Source organism: Athene noctua, chromosome 11, assembly GCF_965140245.1.
Source record: "Athene noctua chromosome 11, bAthNoc1.hap1.1, whole genome shotgun sequence".
Lineage (NCBI taxonomy): Eukaryota > Metazoa > Chordata > Aves > Strigiformes > Strigidae > Athene > Athene noctua.
In genome coordinates this window covers 12,887,837-12,907,037 of record NC_134047.1, presented here as the reverse complement: position 1 = coordinate 12,907,037, position 19,201 = coordinate 12,887,837, and the positions used below count along the sequence as shown (strand labels likewise).

The 19,201-nt window shown below is 46.7% G+C and overlaps 2 protein-coding genes across 2 annotated transcripts in view; both read right to left on the bottom strand.

Annotated features, from left to right (window-relative positions):
* Positions 1-4,549: 4,549 nt before the first annotated feature.
* Positions 4,550-8,332, bottom strand: GLOD5 (glyoxalase domain containing 5). The gene is made up of 4 exons (XM_074915464.1): positions 8,291-8,332; positions 6,090-6,240; positions 4,917-5,072; positions 4,550-4,702 (listed from the first exon to the last, which is right to left on the bottom strand). The coding sequence occupies exons 2-4, from the start codon at positions 6,231-6,233 to the stop codon at positions 4,550-4,552; spliced, it is 453 nt and encodes a 150-aa protein (XP_074771565.1). The 5' UTR covers positions 6,234-6,240; positions 8,291-8,332.
* Positions 8,333-11,178: 2,846 nt separating this feature from the next.
* Positions 11,179-19,201, bottom strand: part of LOC141964761 (exocyst complex component 1-like) — a 36,560-nt gene continuing 28,537 nt past the window's right edge. Inside the window, exons 11-18 of the mRNA XM_074915462.1 lie at positions 17,746-17,864; positions 17,399-17,509; positions 16,977-17,047; positions 16,164-16,404; positions 15,163-15,346; positions 13,729-13,928; positions 11,450-11,644; positions 11,179-11,334 (exon numbers count right to left, since the gene is read on the bottom strand). Of these exons, the coding sequence (XP_074771563.1) occupies positions 11,179-11,334; positions 11,450-11,644; positions 13,729-13,928; positions 15,163-15,346; positions 16,164-16,404; positions 16,977-17,047; positions 17,399-17,509; positions 17,746-17,864 (1,277 nt within the window). The remainder of the gene's footprint in view (positions 11,335-11,449; positions 11,645-13,728; positions 13,929-15,162; positions 15,347-16,163; positions 16,405-16,976; positions 17,048-17,398; positions 17,510-17,745; positions 17,865-19,201) is intronic.

Here is a 19,201-nt window from a genome sequence, read left to right as displayed (position 1 = left end):
GAGAACAGCAAGTGGGTTTTTGATACGGGACTTGTCCCGGTGCAACTCTTATTCCTTTCTTCATTGGTGCTTTACTATTGATTTCCAATGACAGGAAAGTTCCCACCCGTTGAAGTCAAAGTAGACACTTTAATACCAAAGGTGCACATGAGGCAGGAGGTGTGTCTGTGTGAGTAACTAGTACACAGATTAAATTTCAACTCATGGTTGATGCTGTCTGAGTAACTGAAAGGCCACCACAAATACCAAAAAAATCCCATGGAAATCTGTGAGAATCCTGGGGTATCATATGGAAGCCGATTTCCCAGAAGGAACTGTGTCTAGATATTTTTGAAAGGTGCATTCAAAGTTGTGCAGAATGCCTAACTGCTGAAACTGGGAAGAAGATGAGGTTCAGCTGCAAAATGTGTGCTTTTCTTAGTGCTCTTCTGGGCACTTCTCAGATCATGATTAGTTAGTCATGCTGGCCAGATGAAAAATCTATCAGTTACTGTAAACAGCCCTGCCTGCAAAACTCTCAGGCAGAGAGGGACCTTTTTTTTCTTTTCCAGCAAAAGCCTCCCATTTTTTCCAGGACTGGAGAAGTGTTTGTCACTTCTCTATGTACATGGGATAGTTCAAGGACCCTTAAAACCGGTATGCATTTTCTGAATGAAAGGTAATCGGTAGGTGAGAACTCGATATCAGTCCTACACCTACATCCCACGTCTCCTGTAAGGTGATCCCTGCCAGTCCTAGAGCTGTGTGACATCATCCCTCCTGGCTTTGTGCAGGTGTCCCAGGACCTATTCAGAGCTGGCTTTCTAGAGATGGTCTCTATAGTCCGTGCAGAGATGAGCGCCTCTGGGTGGTGACTTGGGCACGTGCATGCTGTGACTCACATTGGGAAATTCCTGTTTGTCTTCCCTGAAAGGAGGGAAAACTTACTGAGACTCAGTTCTTAACTCATCTTTCCAGCTGGGGTGAAATCAGTACTTGTGCTCCTAAGTAGCCATTCACTGAAAGGCTTTCTTACCCTGCATCCTTTCTGAACAGCGAGACAGACGACTATGCAATATTCCTCTGTACATTAAACCAATACCGTGATTGCTGATCCAAACATTTCCAATATGATCCTGCTATAGGTATAGAAACTGTTGCAGAAGTGAGGGTTGCCTTCTACAATGAAGACTGAGATGGGACTAGACAGGCAAGAAGGAATGTGGGCCGGTTCCTTTTCAGCTTGCTGGTAGAGGTCTATGCAGAGAACTTCCCAGCCAGAGCAAAAATGTTTGCCCACCTGTTAATCCACTCTCTCATACTGTCTGGCATATTCACACTGAATCTTTCTGAATAAAGAACTGAAGTAAATCCATTTTCTGCATAAAAATTTAATGCTACATTAAGTAGACCATCAGGTTTTCAGTTTTAATCTGAATGCAAAACAGAGGCTTTTCCAATAGATGGGAACCCAGCAGAAGCTAGGACAGGGCCAGCTAGAAGGGTGGCCTGTGGCCAGTGATTTCTCCAGAGTCATATATTTACATTGAGCCCCACAGGCTGTTTTTCCTGGTGACAACAATAGCTATTAGCCAGAAAAGCTTGACTGTAGTTAAACACAATATCTCAACAAGGAGAAGTTGCCTAGTGTTTCTCCATTAAGCAAGAGATTTTAAACACTTGCTAAATTTCCATGGCAAGCTTCTAGTTTCCCTTGGTTCGAGTTATGTTTGAGACCACCAAAAACATCATTCCGTGTTTCACAGACCGGTGAACTGGAAACCCACAGAGCCAGTGCCTTCCAAGTCAGCATTTAGCTCAACATTTGTCAAGGGAATCAATATGTGTGACAGAACCGAGATGGGCTTCAGTGGAGGGAACAATGTATCTCAGGGGATTATCAGTGGTTTCAGTGTCCCAACATTTGTTCCAATGTTCTCATTTCCATGCCTTCTGCACCATGGTGCAGTGATGCCATGTAGCAGTGAAGCTGAGCAGGAGAGGCAGAAACTAGCACCTTTTATGTCTTGGTGCTGGAGTTATAAAAAAAAAAAAAAAAAAGAAGCAGCTTTTCAGTTGGGTTTCAGGCTACATTTTGTCCCTGAGATCTAGAAACCCTTCTAAACCTCATTCATGTGTTGATGCAGATGCAATCCTGATACCTTTCAGCAGATGATGGGTAAAATTAGGAAGAGAAGGCACAGGAAGGGTCCAATTTTCCTTTAACTGGTCACCTTATTAGTTAAAACACTAAATAGCTTTTCTAGAGCATCTAGGAGCAAAAGCACACCTGAGATTTCTTTTCATTCATGTTATTTCCTCTAAAGGCCTAGGACCCTCAAAATGCCTCCAGTATCCCAATCCAGGAAAGTGTCTCACTCGTTATGTCCAATTTCAAACAGCAAACGTTTCATATCCTGAACTAATTAGGAAGCCCAAACCCCTGGCAGGGGAAGCAAGGCCTTAAAAGCGCCAAGGAAAAAAATAGCCTGTGAAAATTATAGAGCAACTTGTGTGACAGCGAGTGTATTCAGCGATTAATGTGGTGCCACTGAAGTCCCTAACTTCTCCTCTCAGGCTGAATAAGAAAAGAGCCGTTGTCCTTCTTTCTATTGCTGTTCCAAGATAAATGACTTAAAATTAAGGAAAGGAAACATTTATCCACAAACATATTTATGGTAGCAAGTTCAGTGAATGAAAGGACACTTGCTGTGCAGAGCCAGGCAGGATTCGTGTTAGTAATCAATCAATAGCTACAGTCTCACGCCAGAAATTAATTAGGCTCTTGGCCAATTAACAGGGCTCGGCGGGCCCTCAGCACCCTGGAGAGCAGCCGCCGGGCTCCGGGACCGCGGGGGCTCCGCAATCCGGGGGTCCCTCCCGGGGGTCCCCTCCCGGGGATCCATTCACAAGGCTTTCGGCCATGGCAGCTCTTGTCTTTAGTTCCCACTAGTGGTTCAACTCGAGCTGGAAGCAGCTTTTGTCCCTCGGCCACCACCGGCACAAGGTTTTGATATTCTGAAGCAGTGAGTTTTTTAGGGCTTTCTATTTTTTTCACACCAAGAAGAATTTTGGATTTCCCAAGAAATGACAGCAGAAAAAAAATAGTACAATTCAGGGATTGTTTCAATTTTAGAGAGGATTTTGACTGTAGAGGTCAGAAGAGTCCTCTTTGCCTTCGAGTGCTATTTCCGCAATGATAACATTGCTACCGCAGTGTGGCCAGCTGGGGAACTGCTCTCCTTGAGAAAACTCAAGTCGTTCTTTATTGTTTCACCTTTTTTTTAAATAATTGAGGAATTGCCTTTTAGATAATTAAAAGAAAAAAACTTAGGACAGTGTCACCAGTAACTGAGGGCCATCAGTCAGAGTCCAAGTGGACTCTGCTGTGTTAGAGTCCTACCCTAGCTCTGCTGACACACCTTACTTCTCACAGGGATGAGTCCTGCCTCCCTCTGTGCCATGCAGGCAGCTCCATGCTAGAACTCCTGGAGAAACTCTGGATGCCTCTTCTGGACAGAGGAAGACAAGAGTGTTGGTCTTTCTCTCCCTGGTCCAGAGAATCTCCCAGGCTCTAGACATGTTGCCATGAGAGGGTGTCAAGTTTTTCAAGGAGGCTGCTGTTCCAAAAATGAATGACTGAGAGAAACAGTCCATAGAAATGTGTCGTGCATGGGGATGGAAACGAGGAGCAAACCCCTCCCAGCCGCAGAACAAGGTTGCATCCTTCCATTGGAAGCTGGGATCTGCAGGCCAGACACAGGCAACTGGTGCAGGGGCCAGGCAAAGTCCTGTTGCTGCCTTACTGGGAAAACAGGGCAACCAGGCTCTTTTCTGCCTGATGCCAGTATTTTTAGCACCTTACTTCCCCCTCATCCCTGCATAAATCTAGGTAAACTCACTGACTTCAGACACTCTCCCCTCCATGCAGCCATCTCCTCTCTGCTTTTTCCCATCGCAGGTGACAGGAACCCCATAAGCAGAGCTGAGTATGAGGCACAGAGCTTCAGCCTCAGAAACACTTTGTGTCAGACACTGAGGCCAAGTTCTCAGTTCCTAGACAGGGAGTGGGTTTCAACAGTCACAACTGGATTTAAATCACTGGTTTGGTGTAAGAGCCACCAGTGCCAGCCAGCCTAAGCCAAAGAGGCAGATGGAGAGGAAGGGAGACAGAAATCTTCAGCTGTGTAAAAGTGACTATGATGAGGTTCTTTTGTGTTCATGGAGGACAGTGTAGAAACGAGGGGCTTCGACTACAGCAAAAGGGGTGTCAGACGTGAAGAAAAATGTCCCAACAAGAGTAGTGCAGCAGCAGCAGGACAGATCTCCCAAGAAGCTCATGAAATCTCCATTGATGGTGATTTATAGAAGTGGGATTCACACCCAGGGGTGAGAGCTGAGCAGGCTGCCTTGGGAAATCTGTCAAGATTCATGCACTTTTTATGGCTGGGGTTTGAGACTTGTCCTAGGTTTGCAAAATAAAAGCTTGAGCCTGTAAACTGGCCATCAAAAGCCTGGCTTCTGCATCCTGTCTCCTGCTGGGACACAGGCAGAGTATGTGTTGTTCTGTTTAGGACTGCCGTTCGTTGACTGCAGTAGCATCTGTGCAGTACCTGGAAACCTCGATCAGGTTCTCATCAGGGTCTCGGAAGTAGATGGATGTTATTGGACCCATGGCACCAGTTCTGGCCACAGGACCTTCTTCAATAATCACCCCACAGGTCTAGGAGGAGACATAAGAGTAGGGGTTTAATGCTTAAAGTAGTCTTATGAGGGCATTATGAATTCTCCCCCCCCCAGCCTTGAAAACATGAGCTGTTGTATGAAACAATTCTGACATTCCTCAAGACACAGACCCTGAAAGTGTCACTTGGGAGGGTCTGGCTTCATGTCTCTTGGGGTCACACTACCCTGTGGACACTCTATGCCTTCCTCACCTTCAGATGATCCAGCAGCTGCTCCAGGGGCACCTGTGTGATAAGGCAGATGTCTGCAGAGCCGGGGACCGGGTGCCGAGCTTTGGGTTCAAACTCCTTTCCAGCCTCATGCAGGTTAAACTTCTGGTTGCCAAAATGTAAAGCTTTGCGATTTCCCTGTGCCCAAAGAAAATAATCAAAGTGCATTGAGACTTAGCAGGCTGGAAGCCTTCAGCATCCACTCACCCATGAAGTCCTAAAAGTCCTGGGGACCTGGCTGTAGTCTTGCAAACTCTGGGCTCTTTCTATGTCAACCCAAGACAAGCACTGACCACTGCAAGCCTCCCATGACAGCCCTCAAGATGTGGTGTGACTCAAGAAAGTCCTACAGCCATATTCAGCTACTTCCAAACCATAGTGATGTAAGTTTTCAGCTTGGGGCGCTCTCCATCCTGCCTGTGCAGCAGCTGCACAAATAATGCACAGGTTGACACTGCAGTGGGAAAAAAGATGAGGCAATGGGAAGAGGGTGAGGAAGAAGGTTTTGGTATCTCTTTTCTTTGCAGATTTTCAAGGAGATTTCTGCAAGCTCATATGGCAGCTGAGTCCCCATGGATATGCAGGACACTGACCTGCCATCTGTGCCCACCTAAAGAACAAAATGAGGCTCACTGTAGCCTTGGGATGTGAATGCATGTGCTTTTAATGAGACCTGAGGGGACGGGAGAGAAGGACGTAAGTTTGGAAGTTTAAAAGGTGCAGCGTGTACATCCAAAACAGGTCAAGTGGCTTGAAGGTCAGGCAGGAGACAAGCTGGGGCTGTTCTGAAAATGTCAACCATCTTTTCCTCTCTTTGGTAATGTAAATATCAAAACAAGAGCCTGTCAGGCTCTGTATAGGATGTGTGGGTTTGAGGGTTCTCCTCCTTCTGTCCTAGAAATTGTTTTTCATACAACATTTCTTTTTTTATCACTTCTTCTGCAGCATGGTTTGGACTTTCTTCTGACACAGCTTGACTCTGTTGAAACTCAGAGCTTGATGGTCTGCAGCTTGTGCTGGTCCTACCATCCCCACCCCAGAGACCCCAGAGAGGTTCCCCAGAGACCTTATCAGGGATCCACAAGGACCAGCCACTGGCCCAGAACTCCAGCTCCAGGCCTGCTAGACCCGAGCTGAGCCTGAGCCCCATGTTACCTTGAAAGTCACCACCTCCATGCCCAGGACTTTGGAATAAAAGGCCACAGTGTCCTCAATGCTCTTCACAGTCAACACAAGGTGGTCCAAGCGCTGGATGAAACATGAGGGTGGACTCATACATTCTTCCTTCCAGGACATCATCTCAGGCCTGGGAACCAGCATGCAAAATCACAGAACATGAAGGTTAGACACACAGCTACTCAGGGATGTAGGTAGCTGTGAACAGAACTGTGAATGGAGATCAAACCGATTTCTCTTGGCCTGCAGGTGGCACAAGTACAGAAGCAATAAATTATCCTCCCTGGAAGGGCCTCAGACCCCTGCTTTGCTCCGGTGGAACCTGAGCATGACAGAGCCCCTGGTTGCGGCCAGATCTGGAGGACCAGCTGTGTGTCCTCGCTGAGGGCTCACGTCACCAAGATGCTGAGCCCCCAGTGCACAAAAACCTGTGTGCACCGAGGATGGACCATGTGTGTGATCCTTTCCTCAAACTCCCTTTAGTGTCCTCCCAACCTTGTTCATGTCCAGGTGTGGACACTCATCCAGGTGGAGCAGAGACAGAGAGTGAAGACAAGATGGTTGCTGGCAGTGCAGTAGGAAATGTCTCTGGGGGAAGAATATTCCTTGGAGAAGAGGGCACCAGGGCTGCTTGGTGTCCCCGTGGAAAGGGGCTCTGTCATTATCGTACAGAAAGGGCACAGAATCCCTTCTGGTGCCTATATAACGTAGATGTAAAACATGGACTATAAGATAAGGTCAGTGGCCCTAACCAGTGCCAAGAGGATGAGAACTTGCACCAACATGACTGCACTGTGGGACTGATCCCAGGGGGTGAACAGCTGAGGGCTCTGGGACTGTGACATGATGGCTTGGCCAGAAAGAATCAGTTTTAGGAAAATTTAAGAGTGATTAAAATATTTCAGTGACCTACTTGTCACATCACTGCTTCACTTCAGCCCCATTTGCACCAGATCAGGATCCCTGATGATCCTGCTCTGATGACCCTCTGATGATCCCTGAACCCCTGATCCTCAGCACATATATAAAGCAGGCTCAGGCTGCTTAACTCAGTGACAGCAGATCTTCCTGCTGTTCCCAGAGCCTGGGAGGACTTTTGTACCAAACTGTTAAAAGGAAATGGATCTGGCCTTGGTAGTCTGAATTATATTTCTGAGAGGCTGTGAAGTTTTAATTTCATTTTGGGTTTGGTTGATTTTACCTTCAGAAAACCTGGCTGTGGAAACTAGGAGGGCTGTGACAAGCCCCTCGATGACAAATGGAGTAAAGTTTCTTTCAAATCAGTAACAGCTCTCTACTTAGATACATTTACTTCTTGCTCTTAAAAAGCCCCAAATCCTGAGCCAAGTGACAATTCATTTTCCTGAGAGCCTCAATAGTTTCTCCACTGACACCCCTGTTCAAGGTGAGTTCAACACTCCTGTTGCCTCTCAGAAAAACAAAAAAACCAAAACCAAACAACAACCAAATCAAAAACAAACCCAAAACCAAACAGGAAAACAGCCCACAACACCAACCCCTTTTTCCTTGACGTTTGCCCTCAAAGTGATAGATGTCATCAGCAGTGGGTGACGTTGATGCCAGAGATTCAAGGAGATGCGGCATGAGGGTATAGGGGACTCAGCAGCCTGGGTTTACATTGGTTCTTGGTGTTTTCTTTTAGGTTGGGTTCATATGATCTGGCATTGCCCTTCTGCAGCAGAGTGGCAAGGAGAGATCTCAAAGCCCTGCTGACACAGGAGTAAGGTCAGCATAAAACCAGGCACAGTTTCACCGGGACATCTGCTCACTGCAGTCAGAGGAGCTTGCTTGGAGCAAGACCTCGTTGTCCCCAAGCCCATGCTGGGACTGCAGCATGGCCCAGACTGTGCCCGGCAATTGCACCAGTTATGGAGGGAAGCTGTTAACAGAGGCAGAGGAAAGTCACTGCTCCTCTTTGCTGCAGATGGTGTGTGGTGTTTAACAACCGCACCTCTGAGCAACCTGGGCTCAATCCCTCTGCAAAGTCCTTTCCACCCAGGAAGTCTTCCTGGGTGTTCCCAAGTTGCAGGGCCCTCATGTCACAGCCTCCAGCTCCCACCTCCTGCCCAGCAAACCTTGCCAATACAACCCTCCCCTCCCATGTGAACCCCTCAGCAAAGAGCTGCAAGGAAATTGGACTGCAAAAATAGGCTGAGTACCTGCGAGAGAAGATGAACAATCGTGCAAGCCAGTGCCGGACGGTTCCCTTATGACAGTCCTCTTCCTGCTGCCTGGAGCCGAGCTGTGCAAGCAGCAACGTCACAGCAGAATGGGGGGGGAACCGAGATTAGAAACAGGAGCTCTGAACACTGCTCCCCGCAGAGGTGTACCTTGACCCAAAGGATCTGAAAGTCCAACTACATAGAGTTGCTTGAAAAATCCCGGAAAAAGAGTCTGGATATTTTAGCAACATATTTTTTCCCTTGCAACAGAAAGATGTGTTAATGTGCTGTATTAAAGCACAGTTGATCTTGGTGCTCAGGCTGGGGTGACTTACTGTTAAGAAGAAGCAAGGATATCCCTGGAGAAGAGCAGCTGTGGCAAGAAGCTGTAGTGGGCTCCCCACCTCCCCGGCAGTGGGCAACATGCCTGTTCACCTCTTTACCAGCAAGATTATATTCTGCCATGCAACACGCTGAGGTCTTATTGCCCCTTCGAGGCAATTGCTGTCCCTGGGAGCACTCCAGGCTCCCCCTAGTAAAAGATGTGTGAGCTGTAGGTGGCATGCTAACAGCCAATAGGTAGCAAGGAACAATAGAAAAGATGATGTGCACAGCTTTTTGCCCCTTTTTGGACACTCCTTCCTGCAAACAGACATGTCCAAAGGGGTTCTCTGTGGTCTGAGGCAGAGTTAGAGATTTTCTTTTTCTTCCTCTACCCAAATCTGGCAAAAAAATAAAATGGAGTTTTGAAAGGTCTGATGCTCTCTGCGCAGTTGGCTCCAAAGGATTGAGCAGTTCAGGCTGCAGAAAAGCTGCTGGGCAAGTGGTTCAAGGCACAGGACATTCTGTGTTAAAATTGTTCTGCCCAGACCTTCTTCACCCAAGCTGTCCACACTTCACTCTGTGCAGCAACATGCCAAATAAACCCCAAATTTCTGATACCTGGAAGTAGCTGAAAATGTTTTTTTGCCTTGGGTCAAGGGAAAAGGACATCTGTGTGTTGCTGTGGGAGGGAGCAGTTGAAGTGCCTGTATCCTTTTTGTGCAGCCTTTTTGGACTTTTCTTCCCTAATTGTCCAAGCTGGCTGACAAAATTTACCCCAAAGCTACTTCATGGGTTTTCATCTACAGTGAGGGTGAGTAAGTTAGACAAGCTAATTCTGGAACATGCAACATCACCTTCATGCCTTCCTGGTCTTGAAGGTCACTGTGGGTTTACTCACACTGGAGAAAGCAGAGCTGAGGTAGAAATCCCACAGCCAGAGCTCTTCCTCCTCAGTACAGTGATGTCCCTTAAGAGTCCTCCAGTGGGGGGAATGCCACCAGTCTCCACCCAAAATAACAGAAACAAAGAGGATGCCAATGCTCTGAATGGGTAAGAATGCTCATAAATCTGCCCTGAGAGTAATTATGGAAAACAGACCATACTTATTTTTGAAACACAGGTGACACCCCACTCATGTGGGCTCTGCAGCAGCCGTGTGCCAGCTGGCCCAGAGCAGGGCAAGCAGGACAGAGAGCAGCTCAGCTCACGCTGCAGCCTTGCTTGAAGGAGGCTGTCAACACCTCTTCCTTCTGTCAGCCCCCGATTTTCACAGGACATGCCAGAGCTGACTGTTCTGGTGATTTCTGTTGTCCTATCCACTCCAGACCAAGAGGTTCAACAGCTACACAGTGAGGCTGGCAGACAGAGGGACAACAGAAGGCGGACTTCCCCAAGCTCATTTTCTTGGGAAAAATCTAATATCTTTTCTTTACTAAAACTCCCAAGGTTGTTTCCACATGTGCTAACAACAGTACCATTGACATTGTCACCTGACAGGGCATTGAGGGCACCAATTGACTTTAGTAGCCCTGACCAGACTCACCTGGGGGCTTCCACCCACATCCATGGGCCCTGGAGCATATTTAAGCTCTTCTCAGGGCCTTCATTCCATGTTGGAGTTTTGGTGTAGGGGTGCTGGTCTTCAGTCGAGCCCCAGGTGTGCCTCTGCCTGGCTAATTATCCTGCTGGTCTGGATTTCAGCTTACAGACTGATATCCTGGTCCTTGACCCTGTGTCATCACTACGGACCTGCTTGTTATTTTGTACTGGACCAAAGTCCTTCTTTTTAGAGAGAAGGTTATAATGGACATCATATTAACCCCATGATTACCATCACAAGTTACAAAGGCCATATTTTCAACAACAAAAATAGATTAGCAAATTGAAATGTCGCTATAGGATGTTTCATAAGAAAATGGGATGAGAACAGGCAACTCCCTGAAAGATGAATGAGGATCTCTAGAACTGTAGCATTTGCTCCACTCCAGTTTATATGCAAGTAAATTCTTTCTTAACTAAAAGCAATACAATTTTTTATGGTAGTAACTCTGAAATTTCATCTGTGTCTACTGAAGTAATGAGCAATGATGCATATTCTGATACCTGGATATAGTAACACTGCACACATCTGGGTGTCTCAGAGTGTTGTCACCCTATTGTTTTAGCACAGGTTCACTGTAAAATCTGAGAGTACATAAAAAGGAGAGAGTTCCTGGAGGGAAGATGCTTTTCACTGTTCAGCTTCACTGGGATGTGGTCTGCTAAAAACATACAGCACCAGCACTCACTGTGGCAGAAATCTGAGGTTTGGGAGGGGGTTTTTTACTAGCTGCCTAATGGTTTCTTAGAGCAGGGAAGATGTGGTTTGGGTCTGAGAACTCCACTTCCCCAAGGGACATCTAGCCAAAGACCGATAAGTCAGAGGCACTTTGGCATTAAGTTCAGGATGGGATCCCCATATATCAAACTTCAACTCAGGAAGGGTTTTGAGTTTAGCTCCTTAAAGGTGTAGCTGCAGACAAGGATTCTGGAAGTCAAAAGACATCCAAAAGGGATTGCCTCTACATGTTGGACAGAGTGATGGAGTTGAAGTAGCTCAGCAAGTCCTCCATGGTGAAGTCCATGGCAATACCTGAGCCTTCATAACAGCGTTGGATGAGATCCTCAAACTCTTGGTACTGACGTATGAACTCCTGCTCCATAGCATGCCACACCACCTAGGGAAAAACACACCGTCAGCATCCTTCATCAGCCTGTGACAGCTATACATGCTTTGCAGTCCTGGACCCCACAAAACCTCATAGCATTACACCCAGACCGCACGCCAGTTACCGGCAAAAGATTTTCCTCCGGGGAGAGATACTTGTGGATTTTCCTGTAGAGGGTCTCAAGGGCTCTTTTTACTTCCTTGCCAGGGTATTTTTCAATGACTTTCCTCAGCTCCTGTTTGCTGTAGGCAAGCTGAAAGCTGACCTCTTCTTCTTTCACCCCTTGAGCCACACGGGCTTTCACTCCTTCAAAAAAGTGCTGGAAAGACAAGAAGACATTCACTGATGAGCTGCCCTAGGGCGGACTCCTGTGTCAGGGCTGAAACCTGACCACTTTCCTCAGTTCCCTTCCTATGTCTAATTAAGTGGAAATTAAGTATTGGAGATTGCTCCAGGAAAGCAGGGCAACTGGGAATTTGACCAGTTCTCTTCCCTCCCTGCTTGACAAGCAGCATCTCTAAGGGTTGCAGTACCATGGAGCAATGGATCTGCTGGAAAAATCACTCATGTTCCTTCATGCAGCTTTGGTCACTACAGACGGTTTGAAGCCAGAGGTGGTGTTGGGGGTTCCCAGAATCTGCAGAAGTGTAAAGCAAAACTCAAGTTTTCTCAGTTCTTCCAGGATATTGTATGAAAGCAGGAAAGGCAGTTCTGTAGGGAGGAGTTTTAAAAGGAGCACATGTTCCACCCCAAGCACAGATGTTGCTTGAGAGCCCAGGGCTATGCCAACCCCAAGGGATACAGACCTCTGCTAGCTTTCAGAAAAGTACCAAGAGCAGTGTAGCTCCACAAAAAGCTCAATGCCAACAAATATTTTTTCTGCATAAGCTTTTCAGAATCTGTCAGGCTGGAAGGGACCTCAGGAGGTCTTTAGTTCAACATCCTGCTCAAAGCAAATTCAATACTGAATTCAAACAAGTGTATCTGAGGCATTTCTCAAGGTAGGTCTTGAAAACCTTCAAGGATAGAGAAGGTGCAACCTCTCTGGACAGACTGTTTCAATGCTTTATTATCCTCATAGTCATTCTTGCCTTCTATCCAGCTGGAACCTTCCTTTTTACATTTTCTGACTGTTATCTCTCATCATCTTGCTATACACCTCAGTAATCTTCTAGGGAAGGTGGCTACTAAGTACCCGTGAAATTGTTTCTTTTCCAGGCTGACAGAGTCCAGCTCCTTCAGCTTCTCCTCACCATGTTGGTGGCCCTCCACTGGCCTTGCTCAAGTTTAACAACACCTCTTGTCACACGTGTATGTGACATACATTTCTATCTCTGCCACAGCTAGACATGGTGTTCCACATCTGGTCTAATGAAGGCTGAAAAAAGAGAATAATCACTTTCTTAAACCTTCTGTCTACCTTCCTGTTCATATAGCCCAATAATATGTTTGCTGTCTGGGGTATTTCCACTGCAGTTCTGCTGTGAAGAAATACTCTAAATACCAAGGATTTTCAGAGGGAAAGAGGTTCCTAAATGTATAAACTGTTTTCAAAACCAGAAATGTGCTCCTACATTACCTAGGCCCCTTTGCAACTTCCCTTGATGTTAGTGAATTGTGCTCAAACCTGAAAAGGTATGTGGTGTTCTAGGGAAGGCCATGTCAGGACTCCAGAAACCCCTGAGCAGAATGCAATCACTTTGCTTGTGAGCAATGGAATTATACTTTTCCTCACAGAGGAAGGGTTTGAAATCATTAACATAGCAGGGCTGCAGGTAGCATGAGACACCGAGCTGATCTTCCAGTCAAACCTACAAGATGTTTGACAGCAAAGACTGGAAACAAATTGAAAGTAACAGGCCCTATAAATTATTCAAGCTGATCTCAGACTGTGAGACATTTTAGGCTGGTGAGAAGAGAGAAGGAGCAGAGCGAGGAGGGGTCTCAGGAGCAGCCATTGTCTCTGGGAGGAAGGGGGATGTCTGTTTGAATTTGCAAAGTCAGATGCTCTTATCTCAGTTAACAAAGCAGCCACTTGGGAAGCGTGAAACTGTATTAGGTGACTTAGCCTAGGCAGCCGTGCAAAAAGAAATTAACATTTGTCAGACACAAGCACGCAACCCGGATCAGAGGTCCATACAGGTCCTCATGCTGCTACACAGAGGCTGAGTTGCAGAGCTGGTACCAGCATCTGAGCTCTGTTCTTTCTGGAGCTGTGCTGCACGGTGAAACCCACCAGTAAGTGGTCAGAGAAGGTGTGGGAGCATTGGGGATGTGACAACAAACTAATATAACCCAGACTGGATTTGGGGAAGGGTGATTTGAACACCAGTTAATTCATAATTTTGGGAAGTGCAGTTGCCCTTTGAGACCCATGCAAGTGTCAGTTTATCCTGTACTCACATTGAGTTTTTCCAGTGGCTGGCCCAGGTACTTGATGACATATTTCTCCATGTGCTCGCTATACATTTGCTTGGCTTCTCTCTTCTTATCCTCCAGGCAGTGGATCTTCTTTTGGCACAGGAAGCAGTGAATGTGGTGGAAATTTTCCATCATGACCATATCTGTGTTGACCTTCAGGTTTGCCGAGGACAGACTATTGACTTAAAAGAAAGAAACAAATAAGGTATGGAGAGAAGACCTTGCAGGCTGGGTCAAGAGGGACGTGAGAGGCAGACACTGTCAGGCTTTGGTCACCAGTGGAGGGTTTAACCATGAGCTCAGGTGAGCATCATCACAGGTTGTTCACCTCTTCATCCACCTTGCCCTGCAGAGCCTTGGGGTCGTGACATTTAATAACTGTTTACCCAAAAGGGTGGAGAGACATCCAAGTCCAGCCCTGTCCAGTCTATTTCTGCCCTGGGCGCTAGAGCAGCACGTCAGCATGGCACACATTTGGCCTCCCAAGTGGAGGCACAGCTCACCACGCTGCCAGCCACTCACCAGCTCGTCTGGAGAGGGCAAGAGCTTGAGTAGCTCATTGTGCATGCAGAACAGAGCGGGCCCTTCTCACTCAAGGCAGTAAACATGTCATTAGGCTGTCTCATTTGAACCGACTGACTTCTTCCAGTACCAGAGGGAGTAACTATTCGTTACACAAATACTGATCCCTGTTCATGAGCAAGGTTCCCTATCTCACCTGCTTCATTGTAAATATTGATGGAGCCTGGAAGGGGCTGTGTTCATGGATTTATGAGCTGTTATTCAGTGGGTCACCCCAGGCTCATCTGCAGGTGGGAGCTGCCTCTCTACACCACCTTGTGATCTGTTGTTTGAATACTTGGAGCTGTGACTTCTTCAGCTCCTCAGGTCCTCTCCAGGCTGGGACGCAGGGTATCTCCACTGACAAATAGCTGTGGGCACCAGCTGGGACAACACAGGGATCTACCAAAGTCTTCCTGCCTTGCTCTCCCAACCCCTATCTCCCTACCAATATGGATTGGTGTTTTGAGGAAAGTTGCTCCTTGGCTGCCACTGCTCCCGACACCTCTGAGCTTGTAAGGAGTCTGATATGTAGTGAGGAGCTACTCCCTCCATAGTGGGACAGGAGAGGTTGACATTAGATTCAAAGCTAAGCATATGTGTCTCAGCCCTGTCACAGCTGGGACCATCCCAGTGTGGCAGACACCATGCACCTGGCATGCCATGGCCTCTGAATTTGTCTGATGTTCCCAGGCTTTTGCTGAGTGAAGGGAGTTTCAGCTCCCAACAGTGCCCAGGAGGCAGGTAGCCTGCACATACCCTGCTTTGGTGGCTCAGCTGATTGCTAGTAACTCTTGAAGCTGCAGCTATACATTTTCCTGTCTGATGAATCCAGCCACCAGCCTTTGTACTCACTGCTGCTGAAGACACTGATGGCCAGCCTGAGATGTGCTTTGTCCAGCTCCCCTCTCCGCCGAGCTGTCCTGAACACCTCCTCTGAGAAGCTCACAAACTCCTCGAAGCGGCTCACAGAGGGCAGGATCCCGCCTTTCATCTTGCTGGGCATCTTTGTCTCCTCAATCTCTTTGCACAAGTTCCCCTGGCAACAACACACAAGACATGGCACTCTCAGATCTGACATGGCCCCAGCCTCATTTTATGGTGCACTAAGGCACAGGCCAAAAACCAAGCAAAGTAATCATTCGTGTGTACCACTTTCTCTATTTACAGTATCTTCTATGGGAAGCTATATGATCTTTGTTTGAGGCTGGACATGAATCTGCGCTAGTTACTCTCCTGGACCTGGTGTATCTGGTCTCCCAGGCTGTGTGGTTCTTTGCCCAGACACAGCACTGCAATCTCCCCAGGCAGACACCCACAGCTCCTAGGGCAGAGGTGTTGACCACTGCCACTTCATGCTCTTCTCAGGCTGTTTTATGAGCAGACTTGCTTCTCGAGGTCTTGGCACAAACACAGCTGATGTCAACATGAGGACTCAGTGGACTCAGGGAAAGGTTTATTGGCCAATTCTGATGGGTTGTCACCCCCCACGCCCCTGCCACAATCACCTCCTTGTTGCTTGGGCCTGGAAGCCAGCATGAGAACAGGAGAGCCATCTGACATGATGCCTTCATTCCCACAGCCTCCCAGTACTCCACATGGGGGAAAACCCTTTGGTTTGGCCATGCTGGTAAGAGGAGGCACAGATGGCTCTTACATTTATTGTGTCCCACCTCCCTCACACAGACACAATCGTTGATGCTGTGAGGGTCTAGTCCTCCCAAAACCAGAGTCAGATCCCTGTCTGATACAAGCCAGTACTATCTTCAGTGAAGATCATGTTAGAAGTTTTGGTGATTGTGATGGAGGTCAAACATCACTCAGGTCTACTTGGGCTTACTGCAGCTGACACTCACGATGCATTTGTTGAAGCTGCTCTTGGCCAGGAGCAGCATGTTGCCCAGGACACTGTTGAGGAAGGATGAGGGGAGAGCTGAGGAAGAGCCCCACATCTCAAAGATGGAGTCATTCAAGGTAACCAGGACCTGCAAGCAGCTGAATGGGTGGACCTTATTGCAAACATCTAGAAATCCTCTCAGCTCTGGTTCCAGGCAACTGAAGATCTCACTCAGCAGCCAGGTCGTAGGTTCTTCTAGTCTTAAAAAAAAAAAAAAAAAGATAAAAAAGTTAAGCCATTAAATGGGGAGGGACCTGTGGCCAGCTGCAGAGGCAAGGACAAAGCTAAAGAAAGAATCAAAGGCATCTGTATTGCAATGGAGCCTGCTTATGCTTGGGTCATCCTTCAACTCTACACCATCTCTGCTCATAAAAGGACTTTGAAATGTCCTGGTTTGCCTGCCAAATGAAAAAGTTCAATGTTCTTGTGCTGACATTCTTAATAAGATTTCTGTTCTACAGTATATTTTCACATTAGGACATTGCTAATAAGGAAATAAAACTGATCAAACCATAGGGTTTTCCATGAAACATAAACCTCATTTTCTGATCCACCCTGAATCAGAGCTGCTGTGCTGGGGAGAGGCAGAACCAGTAGGTTCTTCTCAGTCTCTCTGGGTTTTTGCTACCCAGGGTGCAAACCTGAGACCACTTAGTAGGCAGCAGGATGGTCAAGAGGTGAAAAAAAAATCCTCCATCATTTCCTCAGGCAGTCCCTGTAGGACAGTCCAGACCATGCCCCTGTCAGAGCAGCCAACTGATGACCCACGTACTGGCTCCGTGGCTTGGTGCAAGGAGGGTCCTCTGGAGATGTTGTGCTTTCTACTTCCTTAGTGGCAGATGCCTGAAAGAAAGAATGGAATGGAAATTACGATTTGTCTCCCCTCCCTCAAAGAGAGGAAACTTGATATCTGAGTTTCTGCCACCTCATATTGGAGTTCTGTGTTTAATGCTTAGAGATCCTGTGATTTTGCTGGAGCCATCCATTAAGTTCAAGCCTATTCTCCTCTGTCATCAGAGGTCTTAAGCTTCCCCACTACTGACACCACTGACAGTTAGTAGAGGACAAGAGCCCAGGAGAGCGCAGGTATCTGACAGAGGTAAGCAGCCACCATACTGTGTCTGCAGAGGCTTGTATCAAGCTGGAGGGATGGCTGGCTAATGGGACTGGAGAGGACATAGTCCTCGCACTTACCTTTAGCACCTGCAGGTCTGCAGCGTCATGGCTTAGCTGGAAGAATTTCTCAATGAACTGCTGCTCCATGGTGCAAAGGGGTTGCAGCTCTCTCAGTACCTGCTCCAACATCTGCTTAGAAACCATCAGGCATGTTAGAAAAGCCTTCTAGCACACACTGAGGACACTGGACTAGATGTCCATGTCCACCTGAAGTGAAATCTAGGTGAAATGAAGGTCAGCCATGTAGAGCATTTCTGCTTCTGCTCCAGGTACACAGCACTAGAGAAAGGACCATGGGATGGGTTGAAGCACTGGCACAGTCACTGTGGGACACATTAACCCTTTAGAAAACCTCAGCTCCTTACCTTGATGACATTGTCTTTGTCTGGTGTGTCCTCCTGGCCTTCTCTGATCCCAGGGAGACTCCATCGAGACTGCTGTCTGCTCCCCATTGCCATCGGCTTCTCTAAACTTTCCTGAAGACCTGCATAGTTTGTTGGTAGGTGATTAGACATCTCCATCCCTCTTGGCCTCTCCAGCTCCTTTGATCATTTTAACAGATTAAAATGTCTCTTTTTATGTCTGATCTTATGCGTGAATTGGCCTTTTCCTGTTGGATTCAGATATATGGGGGATGCAGGTTTTGCTCTCATTTTTTAATCTGCCTTCTCACCTGCTGCAATCTTTTTCATAACTTTTTTTCTATTTCACTGTCTGTGATGCTTACCCCTTTGCATCTAGTGCTTAATACTAACTCTTAAGGACTGGGGAGGGAAAAAATCTAGGTGATAAAAACATAAATCATCAGAAATGCTTGCAAGTTTGAGGAAAAATATTTGTTGCTTAGTTTTGATAGTAAATTGCCATAAAACAATACCCAGGCAGATGGAAGGGTTGGCTTTTTTCAAAAACTAGCCTTTTAAAAGTATGAACATTCACCTGGAAATTAATATACTTTCCAAATATTACCAGTTTTTACCACAGTGTTTTCACTGGGTGCTTGGCTTAAGTGGAAAAGTTGAAAAATGTCTTTGAAATGTGCATTAAAAAAATACTGTTATACTCTCAGTGGGGAAACATCCATATCATTTTCTAATTAATTCTAAAAATTTATGTCATTCCACTAACCCCAGAGGTCCTGGGTGAGTCAGGCCAGCTCTCCATTTCTCATAGCATCCAAAATATCCTTGTTTGAGCCACTACCTGCAGGGCTTTTACCTTTGGAAAGGATTTGTCATATGCCCTACATGTGGAGCTGGGATGAGAAATGACAGCCAGCCCTGATTGTGACCTCAGCCTTGCTAAAACCATGGAGAAAATTAATGAGCTGCTTCATAATCTTTTTCCCACCCTTATGCAACGGGTGATGATAATTTCACTTGCTGGAAAGTGGCAAAACCAGGAAAAGATTATCTCCCCACAGCAAACAGGAAAGAATTTTACGAGCCTGTAATTTTTAATGTGGAAAAAGGAATAAGAAAATGAGGAGAAAAGACTTAATTATTGGCTCATAATTAATTATAAACAGCTTGGGGTTTGCCTTCTAAACTCTCCTATAATACTGAAACAAGGCAATAAATCATCAGGTGGTATATTTAGAAGCAATTGACATAAATAATCCTTTATGAGGGCAGGGAATCAACCCTAAAAATTCACTGCCAGGGTAATCAGTAGAAAGAAAGAGGCACAGAGAGCTAGAGCAAGCCTGGGATATTTTAAAGCAAGGATGAGGGATGTTATCAGGCAAGTGTCCTTGCAACCTGGGCTTTCATCCATGCAGCAGCTCACCCCAACGAGCAGCTGAGCCGGCGAAACATCAGG

What these genes read in the sequence shown, in the direction of transcription:
- GLOD5 (XM_074915464.1), bottom strand. Translation starts at nt 6,233, where the DNA reads ATGATGTCCTGGAAGGAAGAATGTATGAGTCCACCCTCATGTTTCATC. An exon ending in TGGAGGTGGTGACTTTCAAG is followed by an intron (nt 5,073 to 6,089) that starts GTAACATGGGGC and finishes CTTTGGGCACAG; the next exon opens with GGAAATCGCAAAGCTTTACA. An exon ending in AGCTGCTGGATCATCTGAAG is followed by an intron (nt 4,703 to 4,916) that starts GTGAGGAAGGCA and finishes GTCTCCTCCTAG; the next exon opens with ACCTGTGGGGTGATTATTGA.